The sequence below is a fragment of the Ochotona curzoniae genome, unplaced genomic scaffold (genome assembly GCF_017591425.1).
Source record: "Ochotona curzoniae isolate NIBS_2020 unplaced genomic scaffold, NIBS_Ocur_1.0 scaffold_4701, whole genome shotgun sequence".
In the NCBI taxonomy this organism is placed as follows: Eukaryota; Metazoa; Chordata; class Mammalia; order Lagomorpha; family Ochotonidae; genus Ochotona; species Ochotona curzoniae.
The window spans coordinates 1,359,590-1,376,820 of NW_024467122.1; the positions used below are offsets into that span (position 1 = coordinate 1,359,590).

The following is a 17,231-nucleotide window of genomic DNA, read 5'->3' on the forward strand; positions in this document are numbered from 1 at the left end:
TCTCCGGGCCCTCGTCGGCAGGAAGCTGCACACAGACACGTCATCGCCAGGCCCAATGCCTGCACTGGGAGAGAAGTGCTGAGGATAACCTGTGCTGGGCCAGTGCCAGGGCGCAGCAGGCTAAGGCTGCATCTCAGCTCGTGTCCTGGCTGTTCTGTTTCTGATCCAGGTTCTGTCTGTGGAAGGAGAAATGGCCCAGTTAAGCAGCAGAGGGTGGCTCAAGTCCTTGGCCGTGGGCACTCACGCAGAAGAGCCCGAAGCAGCTGCTTGCTCCGCTGCAGCCACTTGGGAAATGAACCAGCAGATGGAAGATGTCTCTCCCTCTCTCCTTGTTTCTGTAGTATGCCTTTCAAACAAAAATAAAATAAATCTTTAAAAAACACAACGTAAGCTTTCTAATGCCTCGGTTTGGCATCTATTAATCTTTCCCATGACACAGGAAAATAAAATAGGCATGGCCAAGAGGAAAGTTTGGTAGAACTGTTCAGTATTGCAGGGGGACAACGCGGGATGGGACACACTGCCTAGGCCTCGAGGTAGCCGGAAGTGGGCGGCCACTGACCGTAGAGGCGTGCAGAGCCAAGCGCAGAAGCACAACTCAAGGCTGGCATGCACAGGGGCGAGGACGGTGGGTGCCCAGGCCGCAGCACCTCCCGAGCCAGGGGCCGCACCGCAGTGGACTCGGAAGTTGCTTACTTACTATGCAGCTCCTCCTCCTCACTGGAATCCAGCCTTTTAGACCTCAGGAGTGGAGAGATGCCGATGGAGAAAGAGACGTGCCTCGCCAGCTGCACGTGCTGCTGAACTGCCAGCGGGCGACACAAGGAGTCAGAGCTCACACACCTCTTCCCTCCGGGGAGAAACACGCAGCGTCAGCAGCCTTAATGCTTTCACCTTCATTTATGAACACGCACAGTTCAAAGACTGCGCCGAAGAATTCATCCAGCCAGTGCGTATTTGTTATGAAACAAGACATGAACTGTCTCCAGTGGACACCGCCCGCAGCTGCAGTTTCTGCAAACATGTGGGGTGTGCTCCTGGGATGCACCCCACGTCCCTGCACGCCGGCCCCCACTGACCCTATGTGTGTGCCGCACATTTTACTGTCAGGCCGGACCTGGTCTTGTGCTCCAGACCACCGCCTGCTGGGCATGGGTCCACAGCCGTCCAATCGGGGCCTCTCCGCAGCCTGTTCCTCCCCGCACAGTACGCATGGCCAGGCCTTGTCCTGACTCTCCATTCAGTAAGCTGCCGCCCTGGCCTGGTGTCAGTGGAGTCCTGCACAGCCTCTAACCTCCTCCCAGCCCCCAACACGTTTGCAGTGAGGACAGCCTCAAGTTTCAGTGATTAATTCGGTCACTTTTAGTGAAGCCACAAGCGTGGTAAAGCCCAGTTCCACAGTATCCCCATCGTGGGCCCACTCTAGTTTCCTGCCAGCCTGCCCTTCCTACGACTTCTCCGGGGAGACTCGGCTCATCTCCTGGGAGTCAGAGACATTCACAGAACTTCAACGACCATTTCTACTGCTTTACTCAACATGTCCTGTCAGGTCTCCCTCTGGTCTGCAACCTATGTATGTTTTTCCAGGTCAAGGCACATAGCAAAGAGCAGGTTCTGAAAATATTTATTGGGCAGACAAATTAGTAAATAAATACTCCTCTGTCAGGCTTTCAGGAATCTCAATGCGTCAAATGGAGTGCACGCTAAAGCCACTATACCCCAGGGACACGCTGAGTGAGCTCCACTCAAATGGTACAGACTACAACTCGCTAGCTTGCACACATGGCTTCAGGGACTCTTCCAGAAAGACACCACCGTCCTGGCTGTGCCAAGCCCCCTCCCTGGTGAAGTAAATGATTCCTGACGATGAAACCATCCCCTTCGGGGTCACAAAACCACAGATCATCAAAACCAACCTTTATTTGCATAAGCATAACCCTGACACAGAAAGCCCGAGGTGCCCCACAGGATTCGGCCTTAAGCTCATCAGCTCGGAGGAGCATGTGTGCTGTGAATGCCCACGGGGCTCTCCACCCACCCTCTTCACCCCAGAGGTCAGCCTAAATTTGCCTAAATTTTTGTGCTGGCACAATGCCATGTTCTGCAAACAGAACTATGCTAAGAAAATGTGCATGTTTCAGCCTGTTCCCATTCCACTGTACGCAAGGGACACTGGGGACGGAACGTGAAAGAGACCGCGGAGTCTTGACATGCTGGCTCTCTGCCTGTCACCTGCAAAGGCCGCGGAAAGCAGCCCAGGGCCGTGGGGGTCCCTGCGGCCAGGTGGGAAGTCAGAGCCACCTGCTTTCTGCTGCTCTCCACCTAGCCCAGCCCCCACAGTGAGTGCAGCCACCTGGGCAGTGAGCCACATCCACTGTGCTGCCCACCTGCACCCATCTCTCCTTCCGTCACTAGAGCTTCCAAATAAAAAAACATTTTTTTAAAGTAAACAAGTATAAAATATTCTTAGCACCGATGCCTGCCTCTCCAGGGGGTCGCATGCCTACTTTATCTCTTCAGATCTGGTACAAATTATATCACATCGCCACAGTTGGGCTCTCAAAACAGACTTAGATCCATGAGATAGGCAGGCAACTAGTCAGGTCTGGTCGGGCACACACCCACTTGTCAATCAAAGCATCTGGGACCCGGGTATGTGTGAGGTACAAGGTGGGACACCCCTGATTCTCCACTGGGGCCCCCACTCCGCAGCCCCAGGACGGAGCCTTGCCCTCCAGCATGTTGGTCCTCAGCCTGCACCTGCACAGGCCCCACTCCCGGGTTCCTGCTGCTTCCCAGGGCACTGGCTGCTGCTTGGCCCACTCACACGGCGTGTTTCTTGTGCAGGGCAACCCCACTCAAGGATGAGGGTAGGTTTATTCTCCCAGTGCCAATCAAGTCCACTGGGTATTCCTATCTGCGGACTGTAAACTATTAGTAATAAATTTACCACCAAGGCCCGCTCCCTGCAGCGGCCACCTTTGGAAGATGCCGAACCTGGTACTACGCTGCAGCGCAGACCCCAGGCAGGGCACTTAAGTGACAGGGGAGGGGGCTGGTGGCTCCAGGCCCAGAAGTGCATGCCCCCTGAGGTTTCAGGGTTTATGGAGAACTCTGACAGCTGGTCTTAGAGTCCAGGCATGAGGTACAATGCCCCCCAGAGGGTGAACTCTCTAATAGCAGAGTTATAGCCCCCAAGCTTAGTCACACACATGATCACATCCTTACACGCTGGGCATCGGTGCCTCCCAGCGACCAGCTACCAGACATGCTGGCTGAGCCCGCTCAAGGGGCACTGTGGGAGAACACTCCATAACTCACTCAACCTGCAGGGGAGAACGCGTTCCCAGATCATGTCGCTGGATTGGAGGTGGGGCAGATGGACGCCGGCTGGAGCCCATGAAGGATGTCTATGGGCTGGCGTGTCACCATGCCAGCCTCATGTCACATCCACAAGCACTACTGGCTCTGGGAGAGCCTTGTGGACATCTGTGTTCTTAGATTCTGTGGACACTCTTCACTCGCAATTTTTTTTCTCTATTCAGCCCTATGAACTCGGTTGGAAGGATATGGTTCCACATTCCCATGTGCTAGATGGTATAAATACCACGGAGGACAGGGCCTCCAGTGCGGGAAGCAGAGCGGACAGCAGACTCCCTGGCAGGACCTGCTGTAAGCACCGCCCCGTGACCTCACAACCATCCTGAGGGCATGGCCGTCTGGCTACACTGTCCAGGAAATTCTTTCCGATGTAGAAAGTAAGTAGAGCGGTACACAGGGTGTCTTCCAGCGGCGAGCACTTGAGCCGTGCCCCGTGCCAGATGCACTCACAGGAGGCAGCAGAGAACTCCCACTGGGTTCCTGAGCTCATCTGAATGTCCAGATGCGGTCCGCGATCTCACTGGGCTCCCACAGCCCACGTGCCTCAGGAGACCACTGACAGCCGGGTGTCAATTCCTCAAGCTGACAGTAGGAGTCACTATGGGCTAGCTTTCATGCAGGACCCCTCTGTCAAAATGCAGTATCAGGAGAGCCGACAACCTTCAGCCTTTAGCTTGCCTCACAGATGTTCTTGTTGCCTACAGTTTTGGCACTGCCTGAATGCCAACTCCTTTCCTTGGAAGGGTCTGCTCTCTGCCCGTGAGCTTGGTCTACTCAGTGTGCAACTCAGAGGGAGCTCTTACAGGTGGGAAACGATGCTCTGCTCGGTAGGCACCTCAAGGCTCAGATCCAACAACCACCCAGGCCTGCACCTCTGCAGGAGAACCGGGACAGGAGACACCCCCAACAACGCCCCCTCTTCTAAGAGGTCCAACTCCTTAGGGCGCATCCTGATCCCACAAAGAATGCTCTTTCATGGGAGGGCCGCCACAGACGCTGCAGCAGCCGAGCGTACGCCAGGGAACGGCAGGGCTTTATAGAGCACGGATCCCGGGGCTGGGCTAACAAATGTCCTGCCACAGACCTACGCTTCCGGACACACAAGCAGGAGGCAGTATTTCAAAGCATTACAGAGCTGGTAACATACATTCCAGTGATAGGAACCCCCAGTTTGGACAAGCCTTCACTATTGCAGCAGAGAGCCAGGAGACAGCCCGGTGTCAGGACCAGTGGCCCATTTTTCTCAAGAGCCCAACTCTGGGGCTGCAGTCTGGCCTGCACGCTTAAGGGCCGCTGCTGTTGCTGTGCTCTTGGTAGAGGACAACACCAAGTTCAAGCTCCACGCCAGGTGCAATGAGCCGTAGAGCTGAAAGGACACTGCAGCGTCTCAGGCTCCTCCCAGGACTCAGCCAGCTGTGGGAGTCCTCAGTCCAGCCACTCCACTGCCAGGAGAGTCCGGACGAACTCCCTTCTGGGTGGAGGTACTCTACTCAGTCCAGCCACTCCACTGCCAGGAGAGTCCGGACGAACTCCCTTCTGGGTGGAGGTACTCTACTCAGTCCAGCCACTCCACTGCCAGGAGAGTCCGGACGATCCCTTCTGGGTGGAGGTACTCTACTCAGTCCAGCCACTCCACTGCCAGGAGAGTCCGGACGATCCCTTCTGGGTGGAGGTACTCTACTCAGTCCAGCCACTCCACTGCCAGGAGAGTCCGGACGATCCCTTCTGGGTGGAGGTACTCTACTCAGTCCAGCCACTCCACTGCCAGGAGAGTCCGGACGATCCCTTCTGGGTGGAGGTCAGAGAGCAGGTACTCTACTCAGTCCAGCCACTCCACTGCCAGGAGAGTCCGGACAAACTCCCTTCTGGGTGGAGGTACTCTAATCAGTCCAGCCACTCCACTGCCAGGAGAGTCCGGACAAACTCCCTTCTGGGTGGAGGTACTCTACTCAGTCCAGCTACTCCACTGCCAGGAGAGTCCGGACGATCCCTTCTGGGTGGAGGTCAGAGAGCAGGTACTCTACTCAGTCCAGCTACTCCACTGCCAGGAGAGTCCGGACAAACTCCCTCCTGTGTGGAGGTCAGAGAGCAGGTACTCTACTCAGTCCAGCCACTCCACTGCCAGGAGAGTGGACGAACTCCCTCCTGTGTGCAGGTACTCTACTCAGTCCACCTACTCCACTGCCAGGAGAGTCCGGACGAACTCCCTCCTGTGTGGAGGCTCTGACACACCTGACACCCGAGGTGTCGAGTGGCTTACTGATGGCAGCTGCTTTATGAAGGAAGTGTGTAGGTCACAGCGGATCTCACACACATGATAAAAGTTCAGCCAGCTAACACTTCAACTCAAAAGACTTGGCTAATTGTTTTGACTAGAGCCTTACAATTAGTGAACGGCCAAGGAGTTAATATTTACCGATTCCAAAGGCACTTTCCATGTGTCAGGTGTGTGAGCAGCAGTTTGGAAAGAGGCTTCCCAACTGCAAAGAACATTACCAATGAACATGGAAAAAAATATTAATTCTCCTTCAGGCTGTGCTGGAGCCTCTGAAAGTGGCCAGCACTTACTTCAGGGGATGCTAGAAATTAAAGGGCCTGCAATATTAGCAAAGGAAATGAATGCATTAGCAGGCAATGCAGCACAAAGAGCTGCTACATGGGAGGTTCTGGAAACTGCTCTGCCATGTCAGCCTGCAAAGGGCACAACAGACGCTCCCTGCACTGAGCTTCAGACACAGCAGCTTCAAGACGCCAAGGGGCACCAGGCTTTAAGGTCAGGCTTCCCGTAGCTTCTCATCAAATTACTGAGGAGACACAGGACTCTGCCCATCTGGGAAGAACAGCCCTGGGCCAGTGGCGTCTAGACTCTGGAGAGAAAGGACTGCATACTGTCACGTAAGGCAGTCACTCATTCCGGGCTCCTGTTCGCAAAACAACTGTGGTGGAAACACCAGGCCGCCTCTTTTGCTCAGCTTTGTGTAAAAGGGAAGAGGCAGTTCCAAGTAAAGGCTGACAGACACACTTACACACCTGCCTTGTTTATATTCTCACAGGATGAACAGAAAAGGCACCCATGTTCTGTGCCCTATTGAAGGAAATAATTCTCCATTTTGGCCTTCCACACTCACTCCAGAGCGACAGGAGACCGGCCTCTGAGGGGTCTAATTGCTCCAGGGGCTGCGTCAGCTCTGTTTACTGCAGACCCTCGTCAGCAGGTGAGGCTGAAAATGTGAATCACAGCCTCAAATTCTGGCGTGGCCAAAATAATTCACACTCCTGGCCACGTGCCACCCTCTTCCCTGCCCTTCAGGCTGAGAATGGCACCTGCTGGGAAGCTTAGTCCACTCGAAACGCTTCGTGGAAGCGCTCCTAGGGCAGCTCAGTCCCAGGGCCTGCCAACCTGCCCCATCAGCTCTAACAGACGCATGTACACACCAGTGTGCCTACTCCTGGGAGGACCACTGAGCATCTCCAACGGCTCCTAAAGCCCAAAACAAGATGTCCACTCTTCGCCTCTGTCGTATCAATTCCTGCCCTTGAGAGAAATCATGGCTCACTCATCTCTCATCCTGATTTACTCAGGAATCGGAAATTGGAAGAAAATTCCTTAGTGAGTTTTCCAGTTCTTCCTTCATCCTAACATAAGACTGTGCTCCACTTCAGGATGGTTTTCACAAATCCGTCGACTCCTTGCAGCAACACAGCCTACACTGCAGGTCAGCTTTGTGAGCAGGTACTGGAGTCTGTGGGCACTCGGCCGTGGCCAGTGGACTGGTGGACAGGCAGGAAAGTCCACAATGAGGAGTGTAATCTGCCACATCGACTCTAACAGCAGCAGGTTTGTGGAACGAGGTATTACACAGATGTGTGTCCCGGCCCCCTGGCTGCCTCGTGCAGATGGATTCTACAGAATCTAGCAGTGGGTCAACCTGGCGCATGAACTGCTGCACAAGCCAGCAAGTCCTCAGAAGGACAACGACCATGGGCTACAACCCCTGCAAGTGACGGAGGGGATCCTCTGGCACCTGAAATGAAGCCATCAGGACATGAGACAGGTTGGAGTTTCAAAACTTTGCACAGGCAGGGAGCAGACCTGCTAGCCAGGAGGAGGCAAACACAGAAAATTGGACCTTTATGATAAATGGTTAGGACCATTCTGGGGGTTGGTAGGGAGAGGATGACACAAAATAGGCCAGCAGCCAGTTAGGTCTGCGGGGCTGGAAGTCACAGCTACCACTGCTCCCCCGACCACGTGCTATATGCTGCTAGCTGTCTCAGTGCCTGCTTCCATGATGCACACTTCAGCCAGGGCCTGGCTATGTGTGAGGTAACAGTGGGAGGCAGGGAGCACTGCTGTGTGCCATGGACCACTCAGAGGTCCTGCACCTGTCCCTCTGGTGCTCAGACACAGCCCTTGTGCTCTCACACCCTCCATTCTTGGACGGCCCATCCCAATCACTGCTCCTTCTTTCTAGTTTCAGGGCAACTCTCTGGATCACTCTGTGGACTTCTCTGTTCGGGTGGTCTGCACTCACGGGCGAACACATGCTCACCTCAACCCAGGGCAGTTACGAGCTGCACACAGCACTCATGTCTGCTTACCATTTCTGTGGGAGACGAGAACCTGGACTGAGAATGGACATGCTGTCCACTGGTCAAGACACGCCTGAGTGAAGGCGGGAACGGCTCCAGGGCAGGTGTCACTGAGAACACCAACGAGCAAGATCAAGGAGAAAACGAAACACAGGGAGATGAAAACATCTGAGAGGGATCACCACTGTGCTAAGGGACTTGAGGGCAAACCAGCACCCTCTGCTGCGTGGAGCACTTCCCAGAAGGGTACAACAAAGAGTTTCAAACGCAGGATAACTACAGTCTACAAACACTAAGCTGATTCTCAGCTCCCATCAGGAAACCACAGATTTCTGTTTCCCAACTGTTTGGGAGATCAAGATCTCACACCAAATTCTCCAAAGCAAAACACAGAAATGCTGTGATCACATTTTCTAGAGCTGCTTCTGCCTGGGGGGGACTTCCAGGTGAGGCCTCAGCTCCTCGGATTCCCTCAGAAACAAGTGGGTGACACATGGGGGCTGAAACATGTCACCCACCCTACGTTGGCTGCTGCCTGGCCACTTCCCAATCCAGTACCTCCCCGGAACGAACAGATCTTTAAATACTCAGCTCAGAACCAACGGCACTTGTCTGCTTTTCGAATCTAGCAAATGGCCCAACAAGACACTACTGACACACAGTTCCATGGATGGATGTACCCCAGATTAACAGTTGTGAAAGATGGTCACAGTGGCTGTAAGCCCGTTAGAGGGAGGATGACAGGTCACAGGTGGAAGCTGGCGTGGTGAGGAGGGCAAAGGCAGGCAGCTCTGTGTTCCTAGGGCAGCACCTACAGAAGGCATGGCTTCTTCCAAGACCCCCAGGAACAACATGCCTGTTCCTGTGACAGCGCTTCACCTGTGCTCACAGGATTCTGCTGGCCATGAACAACAGTCCTCCACTGTGATGACCACACTGGCTCAGGACATGGTACGAAGCATTCCCAGCAGGTCACCCCGTCACCCTCCTTCATGGCTGAAGCCTTGAGGCAGAATTTACAGCAAGAACAAAGTCCTATAGCTAGAATGGTTACAACAAAACACCAGTTGGGAAATCCAAGCGTACCAATATTTGAATGATGACATTTTAAGCTAGGAAGACACCAGCCAAAGATGACTCACACAGAGAATCCCGTGCCTTGGAGTCTGGGGCAAAGTGAGAAACACAGCTACCCTGGGGGCAGGCACAGCACACAGACAGAGAGCAGCTCTAGTCTTCCCTTCAACAGTCAGCATTTAATGTCCAACAGGACTTGCCATGTGTCCAAATAATAAGAAACACAGTTGAGAAACTGGATCAAGTGCATGGGGCAGAGGGGTTAGGGATGGTGGGCTGGGTTTGTCTGCAAATCCTAGCGTGCACTGACTTATGGCTGGTGTGCCAAGACAGCACGCAGCAGGACGTGCTGCCCACAGGTCTAGGCTGGTCCTGAGGTCAGACCCCACTGGGCTGAGTGGCACACTTCTCAGCAAAAGAAGGAAGAGCTGGATGTGCCAGAACCACAGACTAGTTTTTGGAGTCAGGTGTACTATTTATGGTGTTTGTGAAGCACCAAGAAACAGCTGACATTACCTTGCTCTTTGGAGCAGAGGTAACCAGTTGCTTTATGCCCCAGGAGAGGCCTGTGGGGCACACCCTCCTGGTGCCGGGACACTTGGATGCTAAGGCAGACTCCTGGGACCATGTGTCCACTGGCTGCAGATGGAAGGTGCAGGGCAGCAAGTGGCTTTGGTTCACAAAATCCTTTAGAAACAACCCATCATTTCTATCCAGTACCAGCAAAACCTTGAAGCCAAGGCCAAATCTATGGGAAGCGCAACGAAGGAGATCAGAGAGTGCTTTCCTGTCTCAGGGCTTCCTGTAACTTCATGTGGAAAGTCCTCCTGAGGTACAGCCCTATTTAAAATGCAAAGGAGGGCCGATTAAACAGCATCACCCACTGACTGAAGCGCCATGCGCAGGGGAGCGGCGAGTGTGGCGAGGCAGATCGTGGCAGGGGTGCAGGGCAGCTCTGTCACACTAAGGAACATCTGGGGGTTGAAAAGAAACACAGGTCAGGGCACACCAGGCTGGGATCCCAGAAGCTTCAGAAGACAGTGTTTGAGCAAAGAACACATCCTTCTTCTCAAACAACAACCTGCTCATCTGTGGCAAACATGTTTCAGAGCATCTAATTCTCAGTGCCCAGTTACACGCTGTCACGTCACCACATGACCTTCCCAGGCACGTGGCCTGGCCCCCAGCTGCTTCGGACACGAACCTTTGACCCTTGCTAGACCAATGGGCCTTTGCTGTGTGGCATTTCCCAGGGCGGCAGCTCATGGAAGACCCAGCCCAGATGAGCAACACTTCTAGAGCCAGGAGACAAGACTGTCTAACCGGGGCATTCTCTGACACTGGTCTGCAGAACTGGACATGTTAAACACCACACTGGATCAACACTGGCTTCCTGGTTTAGGCCCTTGCTCTAGGGCCATACAAAGGTATTCTTGGGAAAGACATGTTGAAGGACTTAGATGAGGCAGAATGTGTTCCTGACGTCCACACCAGGGCAAGGAAACACGGGCAAAGGCTTGCCAATGCATGAGACATCAAGTGAAGAACCTGATGGATGCTTGGTTTCACTTCTCCAACTAGCTTTTTGCCAACAAGGCTCAATGGCAACTATTTTTCAAAACTAAAATCACTTTGAACTAAGAAACTTAGGAGGTAATGTGCAGGGTGGTACACAAATGGAGCAGGCACTGAACAGGCCAAGGGTCACGGGCAGCCTGAGGCAGGCCCAGAGCCTAGCGCTGTTCCCATGGGGCACTGGGCCTTCTTGCAAAGGAGAGGCAGGCCACACGGGGAGGGCTTCAGGCGAGGCAGACAGCACATGCCCAGAATACTCACTGTCCAGGCCTGAGTGGCTGATGGTCATCAATGAGACGGATTTCGTGAGCGGAGAGGCGATGGCTGTCGTACAGTAGTTAAACCCCTGCTGCCTGGATCTGTGACACATCTGTGAAGAACAAAGTGAAGAGGGGCTCTGAGCTGGCCGTCGACCCTCTGGGGGCACCCACTACGGTCCCCTGAGGCACAGGACACGGACGGGTGGTGAGCAGATCACGATGGTGGAGAAGCAGAGCGTGGACCTCGGACAGAGGTCCTCCCGCAGGCCCACAGCCCCTGGACACGCCTCCAACCTGGTGGGGGTTTAATGGACATCTGCCGAATGCATAATCAGGCAAAAATAACTTGTGCCTAGATGAAGCTATAAATAGCACTTGTTTTTTTGAGAATGAAAGCACCCCTTAGCCTCCCCTAGGGATGTGAGGGCAAGTCCAGCAGGCCACGCTGGCAACTGAGGTGCCAGTGTAAAGGGCTTCAGGACCACAGCAAACAGGTAAACTCTGTCCCTTCCTCCTCCGGCCCAGGCAAGGGCTCACAGCCACAGGACACTGCGCGTGGCGGCCTCAGGAGGCGGCACCCAGAGCACACGGCCCAGCAAGGGCTCACGGCCACTGGACACTGCGCGTGGCGGCCTCAGGAGGTGGCACCCGGAGCACACGGCCCAGCAAGGGCTCACGGCCACTGGACACTGCGCGTGGCGGCCTCAGCAGGCGGCACCCGGAGCACACGGCCCAGCAAGGGCTCACGGCCACTGGACACTGCGCGTGGCGGCCTCAGCAGGCGGCACCCGGAGCACACGGCCCAGCAAGGATGGGCACCTCCCCTCTGGTTGTGAGGGAGACCAATCAAATCAATTCTAATTACCATTCGCCCTTTCCCTTCGCACTGGAACAGAACCATGACTCACACATGGTGAAAGGGAAGCAAAGGAACTCATTACTTGTAAGAACTTGATTCAGCTGGGTCACAGGCTTGAGTTATTTAGACTTGGTCATGAGTAACCATGGCGTCTGAGCTGTTTTTCAGATACAGCTGTGAGGTCTGAGAAATGACCTCAGCGAGAGGCACGGCCTTCAACAGGAAGTTGTTGCCAGAGAAACACTAGCGGTTCCAAGGAGCTGCTCTCAGGCTGCAGAGGGGCTGGGGGCCTGGAAGGAGACCCGGAGGCTGAGCAGAACCAGGCACCACAATGCTGACCTCATCAAGAGGCTAAACAGAAGTGCGTTTCAGACGAACATGAGAGGCGATAACATCACTCACGGCCAAATTCCTGGAAGTGTCAGTCTCAGGAAAGACACTCCATATACAGCACTAACAAAATGGCAAGTGCTCTGCATGCTCATCCAACGCCCGCAAACAGGGAGGTGGAGGACGAGGGACTCTGAGCCCCATGGACCAGGCCTGGGCTAACTCAGGGCAGATGAGAGACTCTGTGCCCCATGGACCAGACCTGGACTAACTCAGGGCAGATGAGGGACTCTGAGCCCCATGGACCAGGCCTGGGCTAACTCAGGGCTGATGAGGGACTCTGAGCCCCATGGACCAGGCCTGGGCTAACTCAGGACTGATGAGGGACTCTGAACCCCATGGACCAGGCCTGAGCTAACTCAGGGCAGATGAGGGACTCTGAGCCCCATGGACCAGGCCTGGGCTAACTCAGGGCTGATGAGGAACTCTGAACCCAATGGACCAGGCCTGGGCTAACTCAGAGCTGATGAGGAACTCTGAACCAAATGGACCAACTCAGGGCAGATGAGGGACTCTGAGCCCCATGGACCAGGCCTGGGCTAAGTCTAGGTGTACAAGGGACTCTGCGCCCAGTGGACCAGGCCTGGGCTAAGTCTAGGTGGACAAGGGACTCTGCGCCCAGTGGACCAGGCCTGGGCTAAGTCCAGCAGAGGGGCTGGAGAGCTTAAGCTGAAGAGAGAGTAGTTACCCTCTAAGAGAACAGTGCATTCACAAACACATGCTTCTACTGTCTTATCGGGTCCTACAAATGATGCCCTAAACTAGAAATGCAGTTTCTTCTCAGATTTCGTGCTGGCTTCTTTGCTCGCACCAAAGGTGCACAGAGCAGCTAACAAAGACTACCAGGTCCTATTGTTCCGGCCTCTCCTGGTCACTGTTGGGACACACACCTCTGAATCAGCTGCTTCAATATGCTCCTCCTCCTGACTGCTTCCAACCTTTGCAGAAACGGAGGCAAAATCCTGGCAGCCAAAGCCTTCCAGGCCTTCAGTGCGATTCCCGAACGTGAGTGACACCATCAGGGAGCCCTTTGGCGTCAAGTTTGTCTTCGGCCATCGCTACGGACCAGTAAACATTCCAGAACTAGAATTCATTCAAACCCCCGTCACGCCCCAGACACGTGCTCCACACTTTGGTCAACTAGAAATGTCTCCTTGAGGGAATTCAGATGGAACCCAACACAAGAACACAGGACAAGGTACAAGCGGGATATGACAGCAGCGGGCAGTTCCAATTCTCAGCTCATAAGCCAGTGATCGAGCAAGAGAACCAAGGAAATGTCTTGACTGATAAGACCCGGACTTCTAAAGAGGCGTTGTCAGGAGAGCCAACGTGGAAACGAGCTGATGGGGCCGAGCAAGATGGCGTAGACCTAAAGGAGTTCTCACTAGGCCGGGACAGCAAGCAGACTCTCCAGAAACCTTGGCAAGTGTAACAAGGACAGGAACACACTGTCCTTGCTTTACCTCTGGCAAGTGATACATAAGGCTTTATGTAACAAAAACTCCCATGTTCTATTTTCTCAATTCTAGAAAGTTAGCTTATGTGGAACACTCACACCTGTGTGGAAGGAATTTTAACCGGCAGACTGAGTGTTTTCTACAATGGGTAAGACATCATGGACCCTACACTTAGTGAGTCATGCCTTCCACGTTCGTAATTAAGGCCCTTTTTGGAAGACATGCGTGTCTTGGTCTTACCTGCTGATCGAACATCCCATGCTCCTGCTGCAGAGCCCCGAGCTCCTCCTCCGAAAGCGAGAGCAGTGAACCTCCCCGCTGCTCTCGGCCCAGAGGCTGCCTCAGCTCGCTGCGTGCAGGACTTCCTTCCAGAGATGAGGACGGCTGGCTGCCCGCGACAGCTCCGCCTGCCAAGCCTTCCAGACTGAAACTGAGCACAGGGGAGGCGAATCAGTACATGCCAGTGCCGCGGATCGGGGTGGCAGGCACAGGGCCCCACAAGCCACAGCCTCGCTCTACGGATCGGGGTGGCAGGCACAGGGCCCCACAAGCCACAGCCTCGCTCTACGGATCGGGGTGGCAGGCACAGGGCCCCACAAGCCATAGCCTCACTCTAGGTCAGCAGGTGAGACGGTCCCTGAGCGAGCTGCCTCCGTGTGCTCTTCCTGCTTGGACCGAGGGAGCTGAGAAAGAACGCTGCCAGTGCTTGCTCATGGTGACGCCTTGCTTCAACCATGAACCAGCAAAGCTCCATTCCCCAGGGTTCTTTCAACAAATCACAGGAACATGCCCTGCTTATCCTACCCATCTTCTGATACTACTTAACTGTGCCAAGATCTAACAGCGCAATGCCAAACAACAACACATCACAGAGAAAATGTGAGCAAAGCAAACTGGGTAGCATGCCTTCTGTCAGTGGAGTGACCCGTTACAACTCCACACTCCGCCACCTTCTACCCGACCGCACAGCCGCACAGGTGGAGTGTCCAGCCCCAGAAAACCCATGTTTCCAGGTGAACACACCTGACCAGACACTGCTGGCGAAAGGGGCTGGCTGCAGCACTCAGAGCAAATGGTGAAAGCTTCCATAAGTCCAAGTGGTTTTGTTTTTTTTATCATGATATTAGGAAAGGGCAGAAGAGCAAGCAGGGTTTAGAATGTATCCAAAACTCCACAGATAAGGCATTAGTTGTTTGCAGAGTGCCAGGGCACAGTCAGTAAGCAGGAAGCCACTGGGGGGGGGGGGGGGAGGGCTCGTTCCTTGGGTCCACAGCAGTTACAAGTGCAATGGGATTTGCTTAAGATAATCAGACCTCAAGACACAGCTGCAGTGGACCACCTCCACGGTTCCTGGCATCCTACCTGGGGGACCAGGAGCTCAGGGAAACAGCGCTGTGGGCTGCTACCTCCCTCACCCGGGATGCTGCTCTTTTGTTTTGTTTAAATAATCTCCACAAATTACTCCTGAACGGAAGCCACAGGCCCCTATTTCCTCCAGTAGGTAAACAAAACAAATGAGACAACAGAATCACAGCTGACTACAGGCAAACATCTTTGCAACATTTATTCCCAACTGCACAGGTAAGGGGAGATTTATTGCAAAAGCCCAAGGAAATCAGATCTACCTCACCCCCAAACTCAGCCTTTAGAATGTGTTAGCCATGGAATTTGCAAAAGGGATCCTGAAAGAGGAGTGTGAATTTTGAATCCCAACAGTCGGGTGTTCTGAGAGCAAAGTAGAACCATGGGCCCTTTCTGGCTGCTCTAACCCCGGGATGGCAATTCCTGGGCCTGGGACTCCGCAGAGAGCCGACATGGCACACTACCCCACAAAGGCAGGTCACCGAGACAAACCAGGCGCTTAGGGCGTTGGCCTCACACAGGGCCACTCCTACCCCCTCCTCATCAGCAGTTCCTGCAGCGGAGGCAACAAGGGGCTCAGACAGACCAGCCCCAACACACAGCAGGCACAGAGAAGCCAGCTCCAAGCCCCGGTCCCGACGCGACAGCCAACAGTGCTGGCAGGTGGCTGCCAGGTCAGGATACCATACCTTCTGTAATTACAGTCAGCACTCAGGCCTGTCGAGTGCTGTGCACCAGAGGGGCACCAGCTCATACTGGGGATGACATCCGGGGAAAAACGGGAAGAGGAAGAAAGAGGGAAACAAGGATGGGGTTATTAGGTTTAAAAAAAAAAAGCACAGTTAGAGAAAGACTTAATCATCGCAACATTTAGGAATGTAACATTTAGAATTGAGAAAAAGGCTAAAGTAAGACATGAAACATAAAATTATTTCGTTACTGTCTAACTACCGCTTTGGGGAATGGCTCCCTCTGGAACCCCAAAACGCATCCTGCCCTTCCCTCTACAGATCCCAGGGAGCTTCACCCACTGAGGGCAGCCCCCAGCACACCCAGCACACCCTAGTCACACTCTCTAATTCTGCCCTGGGGCTCCCGAGCCCTTAGCCCTGTAGAGACCTGCCGTGTGAGCCCTGTCCCGCCGTGTGAGCCCCCTCCCTCCATCCCTTACTTTTAAATAATGCAGAGAATCTTTCTTCATGTTGAGTTGGAAATACATCTTTTACATGTTTGGTGTCTACCCATTTTTCCCACAAAACAAACCAAGGCCATTTGATCACTGGCCTGACCCACTGCTACGAGTTCTAAAGCAACAAGAATGGAAAATCTGGGGTTGGATAATTTATTCAAAGACTCAAGTGCTCCATGACACGACAATGCTACTGACTAACCAAAAGCCAGTAACTTTTTAAAAATGTTACTGTTACCATGTGGGCCTTCAAATGCTTGTGTTTCAGCAGGGGGTTGGTGAACAGAACTCAATCCAAGGCAAGCCCTTGTGCTCCTCCGCAGCCCTGTGCACAGGGAGGGAGTGGCTCCAAGACACAGGAGGGTGGGCCAATGGGACAAAGGAGGACAATTGCTCTGCAGGGCTGTCCGGTACAAGGAAAGCCTGAAGCTGCCACTTAAAACTGATTTTAGCAGTATTAAATCAATTGAAAGAATCATACAAAGCTCCTATGTGTGGAAGCAGCTAGTGGGAATAAATGAGCAACTGGGACGGGACTGGCCAGCAACACTCTCGTGTGATGTGTGAGCAACAACAGAGCTCACACACAAAACGTCACAGCCCCTTCTTTCCAATTATTAACTTATTTCTTAAATCACCAATATGCTAATAAGCAAGCACATTATGCCCAAATATCTAACTGCATACTAAAAACAGAACATGGTAACAGATGCTCCTGGTGCAGAGCTCAGCAGCACGCCCTGCTCTCGGCCCAGGACCAGGACCAGGATGAAACACAGGGCATGGGGGGTGAAGCACAGGGCATGGGGGGTGGACTTGGCAGTCCCGCTGCAGCCCACCCAGTGTGTGCCCTCCGTGTATCAGCAAACATCTTCCAGAAGGCTGAGCCCTTCACAGAGCATGCTGGCTTTCTCAGTTACTCCAGAGTGGAGAGAACATCTAATGGTTCACTGGCTGTGAGCGTCTGTTTTTGAAATTCAGGAAGTCTTACATTAAAGAGAAACATGTCTCCCTCTACAAAACTGAAAATTATACTTTATATTCTTCCTACAAAAAATAGCAACACTGTGAGTGCAACCATAACT

At 53.6% G+C, this 17,231-nt stretch overlaps 1 protein-coding gene across 1 annotated transcript in view; it reads right to left on the reverse strand.

The window, feature by feature from the left end:
• Positions 1–17,231, reverse strand: part of AKAP13 (A-kinase anchoring protein 13) — a 99,325-nt gene that overhangs the window by 50,500 nt on the left and 31,594 nt on the right. The window contains exons 5-8 of the mRNA XM_040969773.1: positions 13,836–14,025; positions 10,683–10,996; positions 7,984–7,988; positions 701–805 (exon numbers count right to left, since the gene is read on the reverse strand). Coding sequence (XP_040825707.1) covers positions 701–805; positions 7,984–7,988; positions 10,683–10,996; positions 13,836–14,025 — 614 coding nt within the window. The remainder of the gene's footprint in view (positions 1–700; positions 806–7,983; positions 7,989–10,682; positions 10,997–13,835; positions 14,026–17,231) is intronic.